General features: G+C 39.8%; 1 protein-coding gene across 1 annotated transcript; it reads left to right on the top strand.

The window, feature by feature from the left end:
- oprm1 (opioid receptor, mu 1) lies at positions 1-24,827 on the top strand. Its single transcript, XM_018696991.2, has 6 exons — positions 1-1,035; positions 18,409-18,758; positions 20,004-20,179; positions 20,949-21,127; positions 21,484-21,667; positions 21,953-24,827. Exons 1-6 carry the CDS (start codon positions 764-766, stop codon positions 21,956-21,958), a joined length of 1,167 nt encoding a protein of 388 aa, XP_018552507.1. The 5' UTR covers positions 1-763; the 3' UTR covers positions 21,959-24,827.
- The last annotated feature ends 553 nt before the right edge of the window (positions 24,828-25,380 follow it).

Genomic DNA, 25,380 nt, shown 5'->3' with positions numbered 1-25,380 from the left:
AAGGAAGGAGATGAGAAAACAAAAGGAGGACAGAAGGAAGGGATAAACAGATGAAAGAAAGGGGGTGCAAGTTCAGGGAAGAAGGAAGGAGGGAAACAAGAAAGGAAATGTGAGATAAAAGAGATGATGAAAGGACAGAGGGAAGGAGAGGTAGAAAGGAGGTAGAGTATAGGAGGGGAAACAAGAAAGTAAAGTAATAAGGAGAGAAAAGGAAGGAATGAAGGGATGAACAAAGATGTGATGAAAGAAGAAAAATGACCAAGAAAGGAAGAAAAGATGGAAAGGAGAAAATGAAGGGGAGAGAAAAGGAAGGAAAGAAGAAGGAAGAAATGAAGCAAGATGACAAAGGGGGGATGGGAGTGTAGGGAAGAGGGGAGGAAGGTAAAGAGAGAGAAAGGAAGGAGCGTAGGGAGGAAGGAAGAAAGGGAGTGAAGTAATTAATTTTCACGCCGTCGCTTCTGTCCCGTGCAGGCTCGCTGTGCCGCTCGAGGGTCGTCAGTAAACTGAGTCTCGCGCAGGGCTGGCGTTAACCCTCACTACATCACACGCTGACACATTCTTCAACACGGCGAGATTTCGCGGTCCGTCCCGCGATCTGAAACGCAGGTGCTTCTCCGAGCAAACGGCTGACAAGCAAGCACCCGGCGGGGCATCAACATCAACATCACCATCATCTTCAGGCACCATAGTCCGCCGACGGACACCTGAATAGGGGAGAAGGCATAAAGACGCGCGCGCGTTTGTCCTACTGCAAGCGAAGACCATGGAGAGCGCCAGCAACGGCTCGGACGCGGAATACCGGAGCCGTCTCGCCGCGCTTTACAACAACGGCAGCAGCTTCTGTCGGAACTTCACCGACGGTAACAACAGCGCGAGCTACGCGGAGGTGCGGTGCGACGGGGACCAAGGAGTGATCGGCAGCATGGACGACGACGCCAACCCGGTTATCATAGCGATTGTTATCACCGCTCTCTACTCCATAGTGTGCGTGGTGGGGCTGGTTGGAAACGTCCTGGTCATGTACATCATCGTCAGGTAAGACAGTAAAGTACTCACGGGTGTGTGTGGATGTGCTTTATCAGCTGTGTTGCGCATAATCAGGCCTTTTACACTTTTTTAAGCTACCCATCCTTTTCTAACCTAAACTACAAGTGAGGACTCATAACCTGTTGCTGTATTAACCATATTGGGCATTAAAGTGTATGTGTGCGCCCGCGTGCGTGCGTGCGTGTGTCTCAGTACGTGTGTATGTGTTTACGAGGCCGAGTGAGACCATGTGAATACAGTGTTGACAGCGCTGACAGCTCAGCTGCAGTTCGTGCGTAAAATGCCTCCAGCCTCGCAGCGAGTGGCTCCAGCGCGCAAAAAAGAAAAAGAAAAGGCGAGCGAGGGGATGGAGAGGAAAGCAACAGCCAATGTTCTAAACAACAGAGGAATAATATGTATGTAAAGGCCAAAGCGTGTACCCCTGTTCATGTCGGTCTGTTTCATCCACAGTGCCAGAACTGAACTGGTAAATTGCAGCAATGTGACAAAATGCAGCACGTTGAGTCTGCTAAACATAAACATAATGCAGCATGCTGCTGTCTTCACATCAATGTCCTCTCCTCCCTCGTATATGGCTGTTTTTATCCCTAAGAGTCATGTAAATTTGATGAGTTGCCTTCAATAGTTTTGGAAATGCGCTTAAAACAAGCAACTGGCAACACAGTTGGTGTCCTGAAAGTTAGCCCAACAAACTTGGCCTCAGCACTGCTGATTTTAGACAAAAAGGTGAGGAGACCAGGGAGCCTTTCTCTGTCTCTGAAACTCACAGACTTAAGCTAAATGCTCCAACGTGTGCTTTCCACTGCTGGCTCATCCTACACAAATCTTGGGCTGCTTTCATGCCGGATCTGTTCGCTCAGCCAACATGTTGGCATCTCATTAAATAATATTTCAAACTTTGTTTCAAACAAATGTCAGACCTCTCAGAGATCTCATCACAGAAAGAGCTTTTACTCCCTTTAATCACCTGTCACAAAAGGTAAGGCTTAATAATACATTATGGGTCCACAAATGAAAGAAAGGGGTATTTTAGAAACTCAGAGGTACCAACCGACTGAAGACTATTACAGGGGACAAAAGTCTCAAAAAGGCTGGGCATTTCTCTTTTCATATGTCCATATTGTTCTTAGCAAAACTGACATTGACTCATTGATGGAATTGATTAGAATATAAAGCCACTTTTGTGTTAACTTCAATTGCAGTTACTCTGAAAATAACCTATTGTGTTAATGTTATCTTGCCCTCTGAGGTGGATTTCACTATGGCTTTTAATTACACATGAAAATCTGACATTTATGTTCCATCTGGATGAGGCTCTTTCAGGTGATAGAGAAGTGGAGAAGTGGGTGGAGAAGATAGCTAGAGAGAGAAAGAGAGCAAGAGGGAGAGTGGAGAAGGAAATGAGAAAAGGAGAGGTTAGAAATGGACTTGGAAAGGAGCTGGACGTGAGTGGAGAAAGATTGATGGTGAGCAATGAGAAAGTTAAGGAGTGAGAAAAATGGAGATAAAGGTGAGGGTGGTCCATCCTCATTTTTCCACCTTGCAATTATCCACTTCATTGGTCTGATGGAGTTGGTGAAGAGTGGCCGAGCGGAGAATTTGCTGTGCTGAACTTGTCAGACAGGCGCTTTAATGGCTTTGAGACTGAAATGACACCACTTTATCAGAGGAATTAGACTGTAAAATGAGGTGCAGGCTTCTCTATTTGGATGTACTCCTCTATTACAGCTGTAACATGTTATATCATTACTTTGTTTCACCCTTAATTCTCCTCACTTCTCCGCTGTTTCCAGGGCAGATGAAGTATCAAGTGAATGCTCATTTGCCAGACTGCACACATCATCCCCTTCAGTCTGAGTGCTACCCAAAATAGTTCTGTTTTGCTAAAGGATGCGCGCATCTTTACAGGATGTTTTCTGCGTCTCTGCCGTATGTTTTCTACCCCAAATTGCTTTCCACAGATCTGGCCCCTGGCACTTCCACATCAACACAATGAAGCAGAAAAAGAAAGGAGAGCACTGGGCAGATGAGATCTAAATCACCTTTTGAAATATAGTTTAGGAACCAGCATCATTTTCATGATGTCTGCATCTGTCTGGCAAGGGTACAACAGTGGTTATGATGTATGAGCCAGTATACAGGCTTGCATTATGAAGTAGTTTGTCTGCAAAGCTGATGATAGGTGGTGAAGGGCGTGACTCTCACATCCTTGGCTGTTTCCTGGGTACAGATTTAGGATGGCCCGCCTGTCCCACTGCTCTCTCTCCACAGTAATGAGATGGGCATCGGGCCTGATGCTGACAGACAACCAGGAGTATGTACGTACTCAAGTTGTCAGTGTGTTTGTGACTGAGAAAAGTTCTGCAGGTTTCTGTAACTTTTTGAGCTCGACTAATGAGATTTTAAGGGAATTTGGGAGTAAGGTAAAGGATGTATCTCATTCCTCCAAGAACCACAATCCATCAGGCTCATTAACATTCATCAGCCTCTTTGTCATTCTCTCCATCTCTGCCTGTCTCTTGGTCTTTTCTCGCTCTGTTGGCAGAACGAGAGAGAACAGCCATTTAGCTAATGACACACAGTGGATATTTACTTGAAAATGGAAATGTAGTCTTGAAATCTCCGTCCCTGCTTTACAGTCATGGCCTTGAATGCAATTTTACCAGATTAAATAGAGACAGCAGTGGATGAAGGATGTTTTTCCTCCCCTCACTGTCTGAGTAATGATGACCTTAAAGCCATAAACTGCTTCTCTTTCAGTCTTTATCTCTCCGTCCGTTTGCTGTCTCTTCGCCCCTCACCTGCTTGCCCCACACTTAACATCCGCAAACTTCTTGTGAGCAAACAAACACGACCAGAGATCTGCACGCTCGATAGGAAAAATCAATTGCGGTTGAACAGAAACCATTGGGATCCACAAGGAATATGCTGCCAGTGCAGAGTGCTTGCTGTTACCATGGAAACACTGGGAGGCGTTTCGAGTGCGATGAGTGCAAAATGATTCCACCACCTCCCTGAACCCCTGTCTCCTCCAACCCCCCACCCTCATCCAGCCAGAGGAGCCGCTGTGTGCATTTGGTCACATTGAGCAGCCAAGCGTTTCTAAAACTTTGGATACTTTAGTTTAAGAGGCTATTGAACATCTGTGCCCGCTGACCTGGATGCACTAAACTGCTGTTACGTTGTGCTGTGATGTAGCAGTACAACAAATTTTGACCTTCTGCAATTCTGTTGCCGCTTCACATACGGCAAATTTCCTATGACCCTGCTCTCTGGTATCAAAGGAACTTCTAAACATCGTTGTCTGTGCTGTTTATGTGAGAGTGTGAACCCAGTCACATGAAATATGATGTTATGATAAAGAGTCAACGCAATCTGGTTCACAAGACTAATGCCTGGATCCTCACTAATGTTCCTCTCTAATGGGTTTCTTGTAGCTCCCCCACTGCCTTACATGACAAACAACGGGATTTTGAGCTGAGTTTCAAACAACTAACCTGTAGTCTTTTGATGCGCTGTCGACACCTGGCAGCCAGGGTAAAGCCTTTTAGAAAATAATCTTTAGTGCTTTCAGACAATCCAAAGAGGTAAGATATTTGTGACTTTGAAGGATAGGTTCACATTGTTCAAGTGATGACCTTTATGTACATTGAAAGAGTTAATAGTTGCTGTAATTGTTTCATTACTGGCTGATTCCCAAAGTGATTTGAATGTAAGTGATGGGGGATGAAATCCACAGTCCTCACTTTCAACATTAAATTGTGCTTCAATAGGCTGAGTCGAGACAAATCACGTGGATGTCTTTCTTCTTTGTCTTTCCCTCAGTCAGACAACACTGTTCAGGTAAGCAAATGCAACTCAGACCACACAAGCCTCATATTAGGTTTGGCTGAAGTCACTGAGAAAGGGATCTTTTTAAGGCCAGTATAAACTGGAGGAATGATAACAGCAAACAGTGACCCTTTCAATGTACGTGTGGGCATGCCATTATTGTTCTAAGATGGGCTTGGAAAAAAAACAAAACAAAAATGAACACCTCCTTTAAAAAAATTACTTACTAGGCAATTTATTTAAATTTGCAGAATTGTTTCATAGACATTTGTTTTTTAATAATTACCAACTACAGTTATCAGGAGGTGAGTTGAGTGGGATGAAAGAGAATGGCTTCCCTCTCATTAACACAAATTTGTCACTGGGTATGCATGTATGTATTTTTTTTCAACCAAGAAAAAATGCATACAGATCAGCCCCTGTGAGCACTGACTTCATTTATAAATCCTCTCTTTGATGACTGCAAATAAGTCCTGGTTACTTAAGTCTAGATACCTTTTATGTGTATTCATGAACATCCTCATGCATGACAGATGTGCTCATGTGGTTGTTCACATGTAGCGCCTGAGACGGATTATGCTGGAGCCACAAGCATATGGATTTTTTCAGGTATACACAGAAGAGCTTTGAAGGTAAACTGACTGGACCAGTAGGAGATGTTCAGCTGCATTCCTCTGTGTGCGTTTGAGCATAGTGCGCAGCACTTCATACATCCTGCTCTTTCCTCTTCACATCCTGTAAACATCTGAAACTTTGCACTCTGACGTCAGTTTTGTAACCGCTGTATAGCCCTGAACATGCTGCTATTGTGTACTACGACCTTTCCTGGCGTTAACCAAGAGGACAGCTCAAGAACTGCTGTAATTACTTTTTTTTTGTTTTAGAGCACCAACAATCTCACTTGGCACTAAATGAGTCAAGAAAAATGTATTCAGGACCTAACCTCTGCCCTAGCAAAAATAAAACTGTCAGCTCGTAATTAAGATTAACTATTTGACTTGTGTATTTGCCACAAAGCTGCCTGAATTTAAACCATCATGATCATTACCAGTTTGACAGCTCACTGTTTGAGAAAGGAGTTCTTGTATGCTGCTGTTACTAAATATGTGAATTTGTGCACAACAGAATGATACACCGTCTAATTTATTGTTACAGAGACAATTATGGGTAGAGAGTGCAGAGAGGTAATTAGACTGTCCTTCCTGTGTCTATGAGTAATGGCCTTTTTAACACCGCTGGACACTGCTGGAGGATTAGAGCAATGTCAGTCAGGATTGAACAGGAGTTGCTCTGTTGAACGGAGCAAAAGAAAGAATGACTTGGAATAAAAAAAAAACAATAGAATAGTGGGAATGATCACTCACGACCAAGGTTGTAAAACCTTCAGAATTTGACAGACCTTAGCTGTGGAGACTCAAGAGATGTCAAGGAAAAAAGAAAAGGTCATTATTTTTCACATCGGGAAAGCTGGAGAGAGAATGAAGGAAAGATGATTAACTAAAGAGGAGGGAACAAAAGATTTTATCTCCTTCTCTACTTGAAGATATATGGGAGCTCTTGGGCTCTTTTGTCCATCTGTCAGTTACAAAGTGACTCACTTGCTTACCCTGATTCTGCTCTTTATACCATGTGACATGTACTGTTAAACATGTCTTTCTTCGTCACGTCTGGCATTTCAGAGAACCGACAGCATTGGAGATTGGCTCTCAAAATCAACACCCACCCCCCTACTTGTAGCTGTATGAAGCCTCGTGTATGTCCTTTTATCTTTTTGAAAAAGTGATTTACCACAAAAAAGGCTTATTGTTACAAAGGGTGAGCAAACGACACAAGTCAACCAATGATCTCATCTGAATTGAAACTCATTGCTGTTTGAGAGCTGCCAAACCTTTTCACTGCTGCATGCACCAGTTGCACTTACTAAATGTGGATTTAAGACAGGGGCCAAGGACTCAGAGAATCCCTTTCCAGCAGATCTTCAGTACACTCACAACAGTGTTTCTAAGCAACACGCTAATAAACTCTTCTTGAGGGCCCTGTTTCCAATGCCAGCATCACAGCGGATCTGGGTTTGGCCTAAATTGGTTCCCTAGTTCTTTTTTGTCATATTTCCGCAGATGGAAAACCATTATGGCAGTAAATCATGATGAAGTGGGCAGCAATTGTTAAACCCATGATCAGAACACAATACAGGGGTTGTTGAATACATGCAGTTTATGTGATTTATGTCATTGTGATAATATGTAATCCCATTTCTTAACTAGGCCAAGTTTGGATTGTGGTTTTCATTGTAAGGGTGAATAATGTCTTAAAAAATTCATTTATGGGTCTTTATTTTTTCTAATCCCTACAAATAATTAGCAAAACATTGATATTAGGTAATTTTCAGTGCATCTAGAATGTGGGAACAATCTCAGCCATTTTATCTGATTGTTTTGGGTGTTAATTAAATACAAATTAAGAATATTTTATGTTATTGCTGTCAACCTTCTCAAGGGTAGTACTTTTTTTTATTGATTTGGTCCTTGGTTTAAATTGATTTCTCTACAATATGACAATCAGCTTTCAGGGACATGAAATTTGCTTGAAGTAGGTAGTCCATCACACTGCTGCTGTACTCAAGGTTAGTAGTAGTTTAGTATAGTGGAGGAGGGTTGTGTTGTGTGTGTAGATTAATTACATATCTGCTAGGATTCCACCCTTCTTGGGATTGCCTTTGTGTGTCCATGAATATTGATATCCTTGAATCAATTTCAGTCAGGCCAATCAGGAGATCAATGATCACGTGGTGGATCTGCAAAGGATGCAGAGAGGAATAACAATTCTCACAACCTTGCTGTGGATTTATGAAAAATAAAGAAAATCTGTATGTGTTCAGCTCAGACACAGAACTCATATGGTATCATGGTGTTTTTAAGAACTTTTTAAGGCTTCATATATTTATGCTCCATTGAATCCATTTCTGACATTAACTCACTGTGCTAATGAAAGGCCTTAGCTATACTCTGTCTCTTCCTGTCTTCCCACTGGGGATTGCATGTCTACTTAAAACAAATTGCATAGCAAAGTAAGTGGACCCAAGACAGTTTGTCATAGGGTCAGTGGCTCAAAATTACCTAAATTTACCTACGTTACTTACCTATTACCCACTACAAAGCTATTGGTAATGGAAACACAGGGCAGCACAACTCCTTTCTTTTCACTGCTCTGATGCCCTTAGCTTCAGTGTTGAATGTTGAATGGGGTGGGGTGGGGGGGTGAATGGATTAGCGGTGGGGGGCCTGTGCCTCAGTAGAGCTTTGTGCCAAGCAACACCCCTGCCCTTGAGCCAGACACTAGTACAACCTCTGCTTAGGAGAAATGCTATGTGATGAGTTATACAATTTTATAACTGAACTATGACCAGGACACACAATTTATATTTATTGACTGTAGAAATGTGATGTCTTAACATGTCCTAGTTTGTCAGGACCAGTTGGGCTCGTATCAGATATCAGAACTCTACTATTACATGATGATTTCATGATGATACTGAGATTCATTCTTCCCTCTCAGATCCCACATCCCTGACCAACCTGTAGGAGTCACAAGTCCAGCGAAGCAAACACAATCCCTCAGTGGCTTCCCACCATCCATCTAAAAAAGTGTCTTTGATGTGGGTAAACCAGAAGTGCTACAGCTGTCAGAGATTGAAGTGTGCTGATTTGGTCAGGGATGCATTTAAAACACTGATTATATATCAAGTGTTGAAACTGAAACAAAAGGCAAATCTGTACAACCTGTCAAAGATTTCAGGTGATAGACAGGAGCACTCTAATGATGGTTTTGAAAAAGGAAAACTCTCTGAGATCCAGGAAGTCTCTTATAATATCTTCCTACCACTTTTGGTACTATGATACTATTTATTTTGTGTTTTTACACATCTGTTGTTCGGTATGCATGCAGGTAACAGCAGATTATCTGTTATGGCTCAAGAAATGTGTGTTGCTAACCTGCATCCAGGCAGCCTCAGTCAGTTTCAGTACTGATGACCCACACACACACATACAACCACACAAATGTTATACACATGAATGCATAAAGGTCTTATGCAAACACACACTCCTCTGTTTGTTTTGTTTTTTTTTTAATCAGTTAAGTCTATTAGTTTTATCAGCAGATTTGTCTGACATATGTTTCGATTTCTGTTTGTCTCTCTGCTCTCTGTGTTGAGCTTAGGGGTGAAATAAATCAGAGCAGTGGAGATAGGAAAGTCTAACTGGGCATGGGCCAAAGACCTGAAAAGACAGGATGTAGTATGAGAGGGGGTACTCATATTCACTACAACAAAACAATACAACTAACTTTGTTTACAGTTACAGTGTAAGACTTTGCCTGTTACTTGAGTATTTTTGGCTTAGAGGATAATAATTAATCAGTGCAACCTCCTATTTTTGTTCCACTTCAGCCACTGCTTTTGCACACATCACTGGTACTTACATGAATCAAAATAGAAGGTGTGCATGGCAACGCTCTCACTGAGCTTGCACACATGACCTCCTGCTTTGTGCCTGTGACTGTGACCTGTAATTGCTTTGCTTAAATAGAGTGTGATAAAGTTATCAATCATTAAATGCTCCAAACCAAGGGTTCTGGGTGGTATTAATAATCATCTATTGAGAATGTCTATGACAACATGGTACTGTTTGATAACTGAAAATCCAAATATCTCATATCTCAATATCTCATCCAAAAATCCAATTTCTCTAAAAATGAATTTCAGACCTTAATGAGAATTCATTGCCTGTCACTCAACATGGTGCCACAGGAACCCTTCTTTATTCTTTGTAAATATATTTTATGTGCTTTTAATCCTAGCTTTATTTCTATTTTAACTGAGGATCCACTACTGTAAGGTCAAATGTTGAAGCATAGCCTTTGATAAAAAATAGATGTCATCCTATTGACCTCCCTGAACCTCCACTGGAACCAACATATTCACTAGTTTGTATGTTTCCAATATCCTGAGTGTACAGATGGAGAGCAACCAAGCAAATTATGCTGCAGGTGAGATTTGAGATGCTTCTTTGGATACATTTTTCTGATTTTTTTTATTTATTTCTTTTTTTTAATCATCTGTCTCTCCTCATAAAGCTGTGATAATATTTTTTAACCACAGACAGCAGGAAGATTCCAAAAGGAAAATGTTGGCGAGCAACTACAAACCTATTGTTCACAACTTGAGCAAATAGAACAACATGGGCATCACCTTTCTGTCCACCTGTTAGTAGCCAGGAAGTCCTCCATTTAATGAGGTAACAACATTGTAGTTACAGTCTTTTTTAGTTTTTGGGCCTAAATCGAACCAAAATGTGGCCATTCCACAACCTTAATTGTGCTATAATTACCATGATGACAAAGGCTTGGTACACCAGCGTATTATGTCTGACAAAGCTAAAATCTACATAGAGCTGTAGATAGAGGAACTTATTGTTGCAACCCTAGCAAGTGTGGATAATTTGATTCAGTGTTAATGAAAAAAAATTGCATAATACATTTTTAATTTTTCATCATTATCTTTTCAGCTGATTGCTTTCCAAATATTAGCCCTTTGTTGCTTCAGGCTCTGAGCAGTCTGAGCAGTCTTAAGTGTCATCACGATGCATATAAGACACCTCTAAGTGCCTTCATATCAGTGTCAGAATCAATACCATATCTCAGTGTCTGTCAGCCACTGACACTGTGTGCGGGCCCATTTGTCAATGTTTAAGGCTATGCAGGGATCTGTTCGTGCTGCAGCAAGTTCCCAGCGGTACTTACCTAATGACTGCCATTTACTGAAATGATTTTCCAGAGTGTCAAGACCTGAGACAACTATGTTATTATTGTACCTTTCTCTTCTTCTCAGTTCAATGCATCAAGAAAGAGAATAAACCTACTGTCTGACTTTAACACAGAGGTGTTTTTTTTTAACATCTTCAGATTCTTTATGGCTCTGAAGACGAATCATTCTATGGTATAAAGATCAGTATATTTTTAACAGTCAAGAGCTGTGATGTATATTTTATTAAGCATTTTATTACTATACTGTAAATAGAGCATAAATTACTTCAGCCTCAATGATATACCTTAGAAGTCACCTTTAGTGCCTTTAAAATCAAATTAAATTAAACTTGAATGATCCTCTTGAGACCGTCCACAGCAGCTGTAGTCAGCCTGGATTCACAGCAGATACAACAGAACCCAGAGCTGACTCAGATTCATGGCATAATGGACTCGATGTCGATCCATACATATCCATATTTTTCACTAAACTGAAAACTGAAATATTTCAACCGTTATGGGATTGACATATTGCACAATACATACAGTAAGGCAGTATAAACTTATACACTGTTGTACCATGATGACTAGTCTTATTATCTCTGTTTCCTGGCAATATTGGATTTTATGTGAACATCAGTGTATTGGCATATCTTAATTTGTTGGGTATTCATCAGTTGAATCAGTCAAGTCTACTTTGTAAATGTACTATATCATGTATACATCAGTATCTTGATATCAAGTTCCATATACAATGATAGAGAATTTAAACATCAGTACCACATACAGGCAGTCACTGCACAGACAAATTTCAGCTTCCCACCATTGCTCACCACAGAAAACACATGCCCAGCAGTCAGACACACACACAGTCACACCCCGTGTGCCCTAATCCATCATGCTCCTCACAGTGTGCATGGACAATGTTATTGGTCAGAGCCAGAAGCATACAGATGTCTGTTCACATGAGCAGCCTCTGTTTCTGTAACCAGGACTTGATGGTTTATCTACACCCAGCAGTACCCCATGAATCATACACAAGGCTACACACTGGCCAGATTTGCTGCCTAATGATGAATTATGTTTAGCTTGCTGTGTAACTAGAACTAGAGCTTCTGTTCCAAACGGTTGACCCCAAATGTGTAGGTTTCATTTAGACGTTTGTTGAAATACGGTGACAAGTATGTTGATTCACTGCAGGCTTGTTCCAAAAATAAAGCACATACTGGTACTTATATTGTATTTTCAAATGTCCAGTTATTAGTCTTTTGAATTATCAATTTGAACACCCAAGGGCAACAGAAACTAACCAGCTAACTGGCAGTGAGCAAATCAGTAGCTGTAAACTATGATAAATCCTAATCAACCAATTTTATTTTCATAAATGCTTGTGTTTTTTCTATCTTACAGAATTAAAAGTGATTTCTCAAACATTCTTCTTTTATGTTTTATTACAGTGCCATTGACTAAATTGAACTAAGCTGACTGAGGCTTGTTATTAGATACTGAGATTTGAAATTCTTAGAAGCTGTTGCCACTAAATTATACAAGTGTTGAGATAGTATTCACTGGCTGATGTTAAACCCATTAGACAGCATCAGCTAAAAGGAATGAAAGAACATATAAATAAAGAAAAACAAACAAACGCACAAATGTTCAACCAGACCTTCAGAACATCACAACACATATTCTACATGCCGCATGCATTTTCTAGCCTGCAGATGATGTAATGTTTGGCAGCAAAGAAATAAAAGGCTTCTCTTGTTGCTGCCTCATTAAATCTGAGCTGTTAATCCATCCATGGAGAAACATTAAAACCAAGGAAGTTTACAACAAATGTTCACGATCAGAGATGGTTCATTATGTTCTTCTTATGTTACTATAATCATGCCTGCCATATAATTCTCCAATGCCTGGTCACAGTTGTTGCCATGGTGAAGCATGATCCTCACATGTGAAAACAGACGGTTATTGACCAATTAACATTCAAGCACATTTGAGCGGCTCCATGCCGTGTGCCATTTTCATGAACCAGGGACATGCTGTGTGGGCAGACTGCAGTTTCTCTCCTGCCTGGTGGTCCCATGTGTGCACACGTCAGCCACCGTCTCAGTGTTTGTTTAATCGAACCAGAAAACAAAACAAGGCTCGTATTTGCAAGCCAGGAATGACTGGGCGAATGTAGAGGCTTTGTTATTTAGCAGCTGGGGTTCACCTGGATTCATCCCAATTACACACATACAGGTATCGGTGGAGAGGTTTTGTACCTAAACATGTATGTGAATATTGTTGAAGAGATCTTTCTGATCATAATTAAAATGTTAAGATACATGTCCAATCATACACAGTCAATTGGATGAAATATGAGAAAGAGAATGGCTTATTTTGTGAGTGTAACACATTCATGCTGTCCACATTTTCATTCTCTCTCCCATTTTTTTCATTTTTTAAAGCCATACTAGCAGCAATGCTTTAGGAACAGCAGCATCAGTCTTGTGGTCCACCACTTTGATCCAGACTGAAATATCTTGAGAACTTTTGGATGGCTTGCTTCTAATGACTTTGGTGATTCCATTACCTTTCCTCCAGTGCCAACAGCAGGTCAAAGTTTTCCTTTATCCTTATAAAATCTACTATGAAATCTGGTACAGATACTGTTTTTTTCCATTGAGGATTAATTCTAACAGCTTTGGTGATCCCCTGACTTTGTATTCCTCAATCGGCAAATCTATCATAGCAAATCAACATGTTCACATTATTATTTTGAGCATGTTTGCATGCTAACATTAGCATTTAGCTCAGAGCAATGCTGTGCCAAAGTCCCGTTACTTGTTACTTAAACTAAGCTATAAGTCCCTCTTTTGTCTTGCCATATCTGTGTTTGATGGCAGCAAGTTTTACGATTCGAATAGCTTATTGTTATTATTAAACATTTACTTTTAGATGGTTTGGGTTCTTGCAGAAAAACCTCCAGACAGACCAACATAGCAGACTTTAAAAAAAAAAAAAAAAAAAAATCCATGTAAACTAGCTGATTACAAGGTCTAAATATTTTGGCAATAGAATTTTCCTTTTGATCAAAGTCACAAAAGCAACAAGTCCTACAACCTAGAACAGCCCACTACTCTGATATGACCTCAATGAGGCATACAGGACTACATGTTCATGGTTTAGAATGGGAAATAAACAGTGGTCTCCTGTGTGAAAGTGTGTTTTGTCAACCCATCCCTCCACCCCAACCTGCTCAATATACTACATCACCTAACTTCACTTCCCTTGCTCCCATCATAATTACTACTGCCAGGTAGAGGTCACCTAACAAACCACCTATAGTATTTTAGGGGTGGACACTCTCTGCAAGGGCCCAAAACAGGAAAACAGTTCTCATTCAAAAGAATAATGACCAATTAAAAACTTGCATCTGTGTTTGTACAGAGTATCGTTTGTTTCAGCAACAAACGATACTCATAAAGGAGCCAGCCTAGAGGTTATTGTGATTTCCTTTTCAATTATTTATCACACATATAAGATTATTTGGGTCTTAAATCAGTGCTGGGGTAAAATCTAAGTATTTTCTCATGACTATAATTCTGCCAAAATAGTCACATTAAACTGATGAGTTCATGTATATTATAGAATTATTACAGAATATGAAAACAGCAAATCCTCAGCTGTCCTACTCATTCAAGAGCCTTTTTATGGAAATGTATTTGAATGAGGAAATTAACACAGTTGTGTATCTGCATATGTGTCAAATGATTTGTGTGTTTGAATAATGCATCCTTGTGGACAGCCACTGAGATTAGGCTGAAAGTTTCATTTTTGACTAGAAGCATGTGTGATGACTTTGTAGAATCTGTTTCTGGTCAGAATGGCCTCAGGGACAATTTACTGTCATAATCAAATCTGTTTTTACACACTGAAGAAAATGTGAACTATGATCAGATGAGAAACAGGAGCAATTATAAGTTTCTCTCCTTCCCCAGGTGGGAACCACATCTAATGGGTTGATGGAAAGACATGAATTATACATGATTTCAATGGAAGGAGTGTTTTGGATGATTTTAAGGTCCATTACTGCACATCTATCTGCCACCTCTGTGGCTCCAGTGGTCCAAGAAAAAAACAAGTCCAGATAGTTTAGAGCCAGATGGAACAATATCGGTTGTCAGGTCTTGTTTGCTCACAGGAGCAACATAATGAAGATTTAATCTTTTCAGATGGTTACTCATGTCTGAAAATGTCTCACTGTGGCTTCACTGTCGCTTCCTCTTCCACTCAATAATAGGCTGATGGTTTGCTGTAAATGAAATATTACTTGTTGTTTGTTTATTGCCTTGAAATTACATAGTGTTTTTATCTTACATGGGGTGAACAGAGCTTTAATTTTCTTGTCAGAGTTGCGTTCCTAAATGAGAAACTTTCCCTGGAGATCTGTGTCTTCTTTATGAATGATATTTATCAAATGATTGCTGCTGGGATAAAAATTAATTTTACCCCTTATAAAATATTAATGTGTTTGATTTCATCAGTGAATATCAATTTTGTAAGTATTTTGTCAATTAAAATAACACAATAGTCATCCATGCTATGCACAGCTCATGAAAGTCTTTTAAATTTGATGAAGTACCTGCTGGTGCGTAACTGTTTTCAGGGAAAAAATCATTTTATGCACAAGAAGCCCTGTCTCCTTGAAATTCCGATTACAATAATAGTAATATACAACTAATTCACAACAGAAAAAAAAGAAACTCAATGCCACCTTAATTACTTTTTTTTGTTACAGAGCATATCTTCAGTGTTCACTAACAACATATCTTTAATTTGCTTGGCTTCATTAAAATTTTAATGGTTATATTTTGGCTCGCACAATGTTTGGTTAATGTGAGGGAGAAATCGTGGTCTGGGTTAAATACTGGAAAAGTCAACACTTGCTTGAAGCACTAGACAGAATGTGTTTACTTACCTGTGTACCAAAGTGCTAACCACACACAAGTCAAGGCTCATACTCTCCTGTATGAAAATCATGTGATCACTTCCCTAAGGCTTCCATCCCTTGATTTAGAAACCGTTGCCATTAAACATAATTGAAGCAGCAGCTGCAAAATGACATTTCCCTCAAAATATCAAAGAGGAGTCAAAGAATGAAATACACCTCAGAGTCTTGGCCATTTCACTTAATCTGACCTCTCAATTCCAAGTAAAACTCATAGACACTCGTTTTGAACAGCAAAAGCATTTTGTTAAAGAAATCTAATAAATAATAATAATAATAAATGTATTATGTAATAGAAACATATTGTCAATGAATGATCAGTGTGACAAAACCTCAAGGGCGAAGAATAAATTATAGCCAGAAAATCAATATAACACCTCATTAGGTTAATTTAGATGAGGCCATTCACCTCCATGCTGCTCGCTGTACATAGGTTCAGATGGAGAACACACTGGAGAAACATGAGTTATCATCCAGTCCTCAGCCACAAGCTATCATCTGTAGACAGACTCTAAGTCAATAAGGGGATGGTGGAAATTACCTCCAGCTCCGGCACAGTCTTCAGCGTAGGGTGACGGCTTTTACTGCATCTCTAGGTGTCTCATCGGTCCCCGTGCAAATAAAGCCTGTAATGACAAACACACTAAGCTGTCAGTGTTAAAGTTAATCAGAATTTAATGAACTAACTGTCATCGCTGGTAGTTAAGAGGATTTGGGATTGTTGAGGAGAGAGCTAGAACAAAACAGAAGTAAATTACCTCAGTGGTAGAGTGACAGTTTGGGTTTAATAAACTGAAAGCCAGTGGGTGTAATGTATCATTGTCACTTTGTGAGTCTAGATTAATTAAATATCATTACAAGGGGGATGTGTCTAAGTAGTGTTTAAGTGGAATAGTGCAACACCAGTACAATGACTGCTGTGCTTTAGAAATAAAATTACAGGGCTAGTTACACATTTTGGGAAATATGTTCATTCTCTTTCTGGCAGAAATTTTGATGAGAAGATTGATTCTACTCCCATCAATATGAGATATTTTGCACTTTGGTTTTGGAGCATTCATCAAATGAGATATAATGTGTTAATTGGTGAGCTTTAGAAGCACAGGTAGGAAAATTTAGTCACCTTTTGAGAGAGCCAGATGAAGCTGTTTTACCCTGTTTCCAGTCTTTATGCCATGCTAAGTTAACCAGCTGACTCATGTAGTTCATATTAAATGAACAAATAAGAGAATGATATCAATTATCACCTTATACAGTGAAAATAACTATAAAGTGGAAAGAGGTTTAAAGTGTCTCTCACAGGCAAAATTCCTGGGTGGGTTCATTATAGTTTCATTATTGGGGTTGATTAGCTCTTTACTGTGTAATGCCACTCTCTGGAGCTCTGTAATAGCTCACAGGCATATTGACCTCATTGGGCCCACTGGGACCCAGCAGTAGAAATCCTTCTCACATTTAACACTATAAAAAATGAATGGAGCTTGATTAAAATGCCGTACTTCACTCTGACTTTGTCAAATATTGAGATGTGGTCTCAAGCTGCAGGCTGTTGCTGAACTTTTCACTGCATTTTCATCCAGAAATACACATTAATAGAATTTTCCTACATTTTCCTTTTCAACACCGGATGCTACTTAGAAATGTGTGGTCATTATAAGAGTGAAATCAACTATGATTGTTGTTTCGTAAACATTTCAGTTGGGTCTTTTGGTCATGTCATCCAAAATAAATCATTTTAGATTTTTTGATGGGATCCAGCTTCACCCTCAGCAAACATTAAACATAGTATATTTCATTTCTGACAAGAGCTCTAAACAGTTGAGCCATTTCAATCGTCTGCGTTCCATCCTCTTCCCTCTGTGCTAATGGATCCACGACCTTTCGTCTGTTTTCTAAACACTCCACTATCCTCTGTATTCTTTGAGCTACCTTTTATCATTTCTTCAATTTTCCACCATACTGATTGAAAATGACATTTTTGCAATCTACTATAAAAAGAAGGACAAACTTTGACATCCTTTGATCACCCTTCATTCAGATGATGAAAAGCTACTGACTGAGAGGCAGCTTTATTTGAGCGTGGACCTCTTTGTCCCTTCAGTACAAAGGTGATTGATTAAAGTCAGAGAGGAGGTCTTCATCGATGTTACCGCCATCAAAATAAAAGTAAAAATGAACACACATTTCTTTGTTTTGCAATATTCATTGCCAAAACACACATATACGTGAATTAATTAAAGTAATTTTCCATATTGATACTCAGCTTTTCATGAGCAAAGAACAATCTAGTTTTCTGCTTGGTCACAATGCATTTTTCCTATAATCCACTGGATTTAGAGAGTGGCTTATTTAGCTTTAAAGATGGGCGAATTTTCTCATCTCATAAAGAAACACTTAATCCTTCAGTTTATCTGAAATGCGGTAATGGTATCAAAATCCCATTATGTGGTAAGGAGCAAAGGAAGATGGTTTCAAAATGCCATTTCATTTAAGAATACATTTTGCAGGAAGTTGTGTTTATCTTAATATGACTGGATGATTGGAATCAGAGGAGAGGCACAGACTTCTGAAGTGAGCTCTAATCGAAGACTTTTATTTGAAGATGAGAACACTTCAAACTCACCGGATGAACTGAATCTACTCTCCTCTACCCCCCCCCACCCCCTTTTTTTTTTTTTTCTTGAATCAGTGCCCAAGATCTTCTCTTAAAAAACCTGTGCTTTTCTGTGCAGGTACACTAAAATGAAGACAGCTACCAACATCTACATTTTTAACCTTGCCCTGGCTGACGCCCTGGTCACTAGCACACTGCCGTTCCAAAGCGTCAACTACCTGATGGGGACCTGGCCGTTTGGGGACATACTGTGTAAGATGGTGATGTCCATTGACTACTACAACATGTTCACCTCCATCTTCACACTCACCACCATGAGCATCGACCGCTACGTCGCCGTGTGCCACCCAGTCAAAGCGCTTGACTTCAGGACACCACGCAACGCCAAGATCGTCAATGTCTGCAACTGGATCCTCTCTTCGGCCATCGGGTTGCCTGTTATGTTCATGGCCTCCACCGCTGTCACTTGTAAGCACGAACATACACTTGCACCATTATTCCTGATAATTGCTGAGTACGACTGTCCAAATACTTGAATGCTTTTACTATAAATGGAGGAATTATGTTTGGATGTTAGATAGAAGACCTCTAAACACTGAGTATGTGATTTAGAATTAGACATACTGTATATCTGTATGATAACCACAATAGATGGAATTGAGCAGAGAAAGTGATGAGCTCAAAAAGTGGCATTTGACCAACCTTAAAAAAAACTGAACGAGGAGGTGAAAAGCGTTCATGTCTTCCTTAGTCCTTGGTCTATGGTCTAACAGCATAAATACAAACAGAAAAACAGGACAAAAACATGCTCTGTTCATTGTCTGCATTCCAGCTTTTAGAAGCAATTATGTACTCCAGCAGGCTCCATTATAGGAGACAACCCAGAAGAGTTTTTCTGTGTAATTGTACTAAAGAACAAGATTACATTTAGTCATCATTTTGCAACATAAGACTGTGTGTGATTACACATTATTTGGAGGAGAGACAATAATGAAGCTTTAGCTCCACGCTTATGGTGAGATCTCATAAAAAACACATAGACCTCCCTTGTGTTGCTTGACAGTGATAGATTCATCAATTAATAATGTATTTCTAACAACTGTATGTCAGACACATTAATCAACAACAAAAGGAAATTCTGATACATACACATCAATATCCAGTGCATCATTTTAATTTGAAATAAAAAACATCTCAATCGATTTAAATACACACAGCCCCAAACCCTGTTAACACAGGCTGCATGAACACACCAAATACATTTATAATAAGTACCCTTTAATAAGCACTGCACTGGTGGTAGCAGCATAGCCGTGGTGCCTTTGGGGGTGTTTTGTGTCTTTATTAGACATTTGAACGGTAAACAGATGACAGGAAATAAAGGGAGAGAGATGGGGAGTGACAGAAAACAAATGCGCAGACCTGAACCAGGAACATTGTGCCCTGGGTAGCCAGGGCAACAGGCAGAAAAAAAAGCAACTAGCTGGTGAAGAAATTGCAGCAGATATTTCTCTCAGGAGTTGTTGGAGACCTACAACAAGAGTGAATATTGCAGTAAAGTTCATCAGTTGGACACAAACACTCACAAACACAAACATCAAGGAAAACATTGACACATTTGAATGACACAGCAATGAAAATATATACTATTAGCCTATTGGTTGCCTTGTGTACGACCAGATTAAATAAACACACTTCTCTTTACCTGCACAGCTAATAGTATTGTCGACTGCAAGCTAATTTTCCCCCACCCCTCCTGGTACTGGGACACCCTGCTGAAGATCTGTGTGTTCATCTTTGCCTTCATCATGCCCGTGCTCATCATCACCGTCTGCTACGGCCTCATGATCCTGCGGCTCAAGAGCGTGCGCATGCTGTCGGGCTCCCAGGTTAAGAAAACTCTTTTTCTTTTTCTTTTACAAAGATGAACCTTTTTAAAAAAAAAAAAAAAAAAAATCTACATTTGATACAGCTTTTTCATTATATGGGAATGGGAGATTTAGAATTCAAATTTTGTGCATATCATGAGAAAGCAATTAGGGAAAATCACCTTAAGCCCAGTTTTAATTAACTGCAGTAGAAGGTGAAAGAAATGACCCAGCAACAATAATTTACACTTGGTACATGAGAAGATTGTCCAAACACTGGCTGCAACATATGCACATTCAAATGCGGATACACATTGATCAGCCACAGAGTAGTACAGCCACACCAGTAACTGGTTTTAATGTTGTGGCTGATAGGTGTGTATACAGTAAATGGAAAATCAAAGTGACTGTAGAAACAATTTGTTCTTACTCATTGCTTTTCAACCACCACTGCACATTTTTCAACCACTTTTCTTCCCTTCCATCATCCTTTTTCTCTACTCTCTGCCTCTTGATTCACTTCCCTTTATCCCCCACACCCCCGCCCAACAATCTTCTCCCCACTGTTCTCTCGTCCTTCTTTATACACTTTCTAATTCATCTGTCGTTTTCCTTTCCTCCTCCACCTTCCCCACCCACACTTTTCCTTCCTTTTCTTATCCCCGACTCCCATCTCTCCTATATCCACCATTATTATCTACCTCACCCCCTCTCCTGCTTTTCTCTTTGTTCTTCTTCCTCCTTTCACCAATACTGTCACCACCAAACCACCTGCCTCCCTCACACACAGGAGAAGGACAGGAACCTGCGCCGCATCACCCGCATGGTCCTGGTGGTGGTCGCCGTCTTCATCGTCTGCTGGACGCCCATTCACATCTTTGTTATCATCACGGCTCTGATCAACATCCCCAGCTCCACGCTGCAGACTATCACCTGGCATTTCTGCATTGCGCTGGGTTACACCAACAGGTACGCACCTAGCAGTAGCCACAAACAGATTTACTGTAGTACTTAAACTATTAGTCCTAAACAATCAGGCAAAACAATTCAGACAAATCATTTAATTAATTTCTTAAGTAATGTTGCTGACAATTAGCCAGTTATTGTTTCCCTAAATTTTTCTTTTAGGACATTATAAGAAAAATGATGTCTTTTACTCATAAGAGCAAACTGGTATTGACTTTTTGATCACGCACACTCTTTTATACAGTGATCTGAGTTGACTTGTAGCTTTCACACCGCACATTACACTCAATATAAAGGTGAAAATAATGTTGCTGAGTTTAGGGAGAAGCTGATTGTGACCTTGTGTTTGCCCGCTGCAGTAGTCTGAACCCAGTTCTCTATGGCTACCTGGATGAGAACTTCAAGCGTTGTTTCCGTGAGTTCTGTACCCCAAGTCCCTCTGTGCTGGAGATGCAGAACTCGTCCCGGACCGGAGCCACTAGCCGCAAGCTCCCACAGCGCGAACACAACAGTGGAAACACAGGAGAAAGATCTAATCAACAGGTAGTTGGTAGTCTGTGTGTCTACTTAGCAGTATCTGTTTAAAGGAATTTAACTCTTTACTGGTAGACATAACCAAGTTAGCTGTTTTCCCCCTGTTTCCAGTCTTTATGCTAAGCTAAGCTAATCAGCTGCTGGTTGTAGCTACCAAACATTTTTTTTATTTTTTACTTATTTTAGGTACAGTATGTGACTGTGGGTAGACAGTCATGTAAAAGTACATATAAATATACAGTATATGAAGTAAGATAAACATACTTTCACCTCTTGTAACTCTTCTCTCTGTAGGTATGACTAGCCTTGGAGGGGTCGTCGGTGGACTCTCGCTGTTGTGGCGGCGTTGCCAACGACGATCTCAACTCTGAGGTCACGCAGGTCACCACAGGGCTCTGACCACACATACATGCACACACACACACAAACCACGCATCACACAAACAACCCAGGACATGGCTCAGACTCTATAGCACAGACCATTTTGACAGTGTGTTGCAAGCTTAACTATAGCGCTCTATCAGGTCAGGTCATTTACCTCCCAACCAGCCTAACTGTTACTAACTGCATGGCTGTGCAAGGCTTTACAGAAATGGACACACGGGTTAGACTAGAAGTTAGACTAAACAGAAACAAAGAATCATTACTATACCTTATCCTCCCAATTGAAGAAGTAGCATTAATGCACTAAATTGTGCATTAATGCTACTAAAACTAAAGTTTTCAGAGTAAGTAAGTTTTCATTATTATTACTATCATTACAGTGTAGACTATACAGACAGAATAATATGTACAATTAACACAGACAGATGTTTAAACAGATCTATAAAAGCCACTAATATGTTTAATATATTGTTCTGCCTTTACTGCCTCATTGATCTAAGCCTCCTGTCCTAACCCTCATCTTATCACAAATTCGGTTGTAAAAAAACTAAAAAGATCAATTAATTGTTCCATGTTTGCTGATTTCATATGCTTCCATGCCAGTCTGTCACTCTTCCTCCTCTTCTCCTCTGCTTTCTTTTTTTTTTTTAAATTGTTTGCATGTAAGAGGGCAGTGTTAAGTTGTAGGAAATGTGGATTTTGGACTTGTGTTACTGAAAGCTCAAAGGCTGTGCAGCCCTCTCACCACATGAAGACACTTCTGGACAAGAGGTGTTCTATAAAGTCATTCACGGCACCAGCTGTGCTTTTCATCCCCTGTCCGTCTTAATCTTATTAACACTGTTCTCCACTGATTGATTGGGATAGCACCATGCTGGTTTTGGCCACTTCAGGAAGATTGACCGGTGTTCAACTGTGCTCTCTCTTCTCGACCTGCCTAACTCTTCGTTGTCATTAATTACTCTCTCTGACTTCATCCTTTCCTTTCCTTTCCATTCTATTTTGCCTCTGTAAAGACATTTCCTACCCTGTTGCTGGACCATTACATAAACATACAGTAGAGCACTGTATGTTCTCTCTGCTGACAATTTTCTGAATGTACAGAAGAAAAACTAGTTGTGTTTTTCAGTCTGGGTCATTGTGCTGAAGTGCAGGACCTCCAAACCAGCAAAGAAGACACATCAGCCTGTTTGCACAGCGCACAGAGCATGCTGTTGCGGCATACGAACATAATGGCACAACCAGTGTATGATTAACAACAGCTTAACAGCCATTACACCAGGTATGGGCTTAAATGGAGTCACCTCTCCGCTCAAGTACTTAACAAGTAAGCCAAGCAGGATTGTACATCTGTTGTAATCTTTAGAATTGCTTGTGCTTACGTGTTGTGCTGTATGCTACACTTGCCAGTTGCCTTTCTAGTAGCTGTACTCGATATTCTGTGTACCAGTATTTTTTTTTTTCTAAAGATCTGTAAAGATGAAAATGATTGTATTAATCTCCCATGTAAAATACTGTAAGTATTGTGTTGCTTTTTTATGAACATGACATCATGAAATTGTCAGAAAATGATTTCCGATGATGATGGTGGACCAGCACGTCATTGTGCTTCTAAATATAAATTTTATCACACTGAATCTGCCTTGTTTACTGAAGAGGTGTATATTAATCAGAAAACTGTGTGTAAAACCTTAAATTGTGGGTCTGAAAATGTGTACAGAGTTCAACTTAATAGACTATTTCACATATTTAGTTTTTTGTCATTTTGTTTTTTTGACTGAAAATTGATCTAGAATGATGTTATGCCATACATGCAGTCAGTCCATCTTCATCACAAAAAAATATAAAGTAGCCTATTATTATTCTTGGTCAGACCACCGGCTACAAAGGCAGGGAAAAAAGTAAAATGTGGTCAAATCATCAGATTTGTCTGTATGGGCCATCAGTGTGCAGCATGCTGCATTTCATGCACAAAGTGTTTACTGTGACAAAATGTATAGTATATTTATAAGTCAGAAAACACATCATGTGAACAAATACAGTAAATGCTGAGGAACCAAATGTCATCTGCCATGCTATGGAATGAATTTGAGGCATTCTGAAGTATTTTTTGTCCTTCAGTATGTACAGGTGAAGACCTTTAAATGTAGTGAGTATTGTAAGTTTTTCAGTATATGGCACCTTCTGGGACACATGAGTGCAGGCACAATTATGTGATGTGTCTGTATCAAGTGGTATTAAAACAATATTCTCCATTTTCTTTCCAAAATTTGAAGCTGTAGGCTACATCAACTCAACTTACAAAGTTATCAGCTTTATGTAGCAGTGAGTGAATACAGCTACAGCAGGCCCAGAAGTGAAAACATGTCAGCCAATCACTACCTGCAACATACATTGTCTACCACAAAAGGTGACATTGGTATTAATGTAATATATTTTTGCTGCAGGCCACACTTGGTGCACCATACAGAATAAACTCTTGAAGGTAAATTTAAATAAAATGAATCTGATGCATCGCCATTATAGTCTCTTTATTTCGATCATTTGCTCATTTACATGATTTACAACTCAATTATGACTTAACTTGTGTTTTAGTCTTGAAATGGCATTTCTTTTAATCTAATGTACAGACGATAATTTCTTTATGAAGGAAAAGCTGTAACACAGTACATATAATTTTACTGTTCAGTGCGTCATCAGTGCTTTGTCTATGGGATGAAATGTAATTCTAAATATCACTGAATGCCTTTTTCTTGCATCTGAATAAAGCATCTTCTGCACTGTGGTCTGTCCTTTTTTCAAATACATATGTCATCCATTCTCAACCTGAGACAAAGCGCAGGTTGTCTTCTCTGTTCACTTAGAGATGGGGATCACAAATAACAAACAATGAAATTGAATCATGAGGAAATGTGGACTATCACCCTATCACGTGTGTCTACGTGTTTGGCTGTAGCTTGAGATGTCACAGTGGAAATTTTGACTCAGTGCTGTGAAAGCCAGGTGTAACTAATGACGTTAATGATGGCTCTGAACCAGGCCCCTGGAGCTAGTACACCTTAACCTACACAACTGAAGTGTTCACTGTGTCTGTGAGGAAGGTGTAATGGGTACTCACGCACACCTGTGCAGCTTAACGAGTACTAACCCTTTCCCCTGTGGGAAATCCCCTGAAAACTGCTCTGAAAATTCAAGTGGACTTCAAGGGCTAAGGAAATTAGGGAGAAATTATGTGCACTCATGTAATCTTACATTATTTTCTTTGGACAATGGGTAATGGAAAATCAAATAATACTCTACATATTTAGTTTAGCAACTCTGAATTTTCTCTTTCTTTT

This window comes from Lates calcarifer, linkage group LG16_LG22 (assembly GCF_001640805.2).
Source record: "Lates calcarifer isolate ASB-BC8 linkage group LG16_LG22, TLL_Latcal_v3, whole genome shotgun sequence".
NCBI classification, from domain to species: Eukaryota; Metazoa; Chordata; class Actinopteri; family Centropomidae; genus Lates; species Lates calcarifer.
This window is presented reverse-complemented; position numbering and strand designations above follow the sequence as displayed.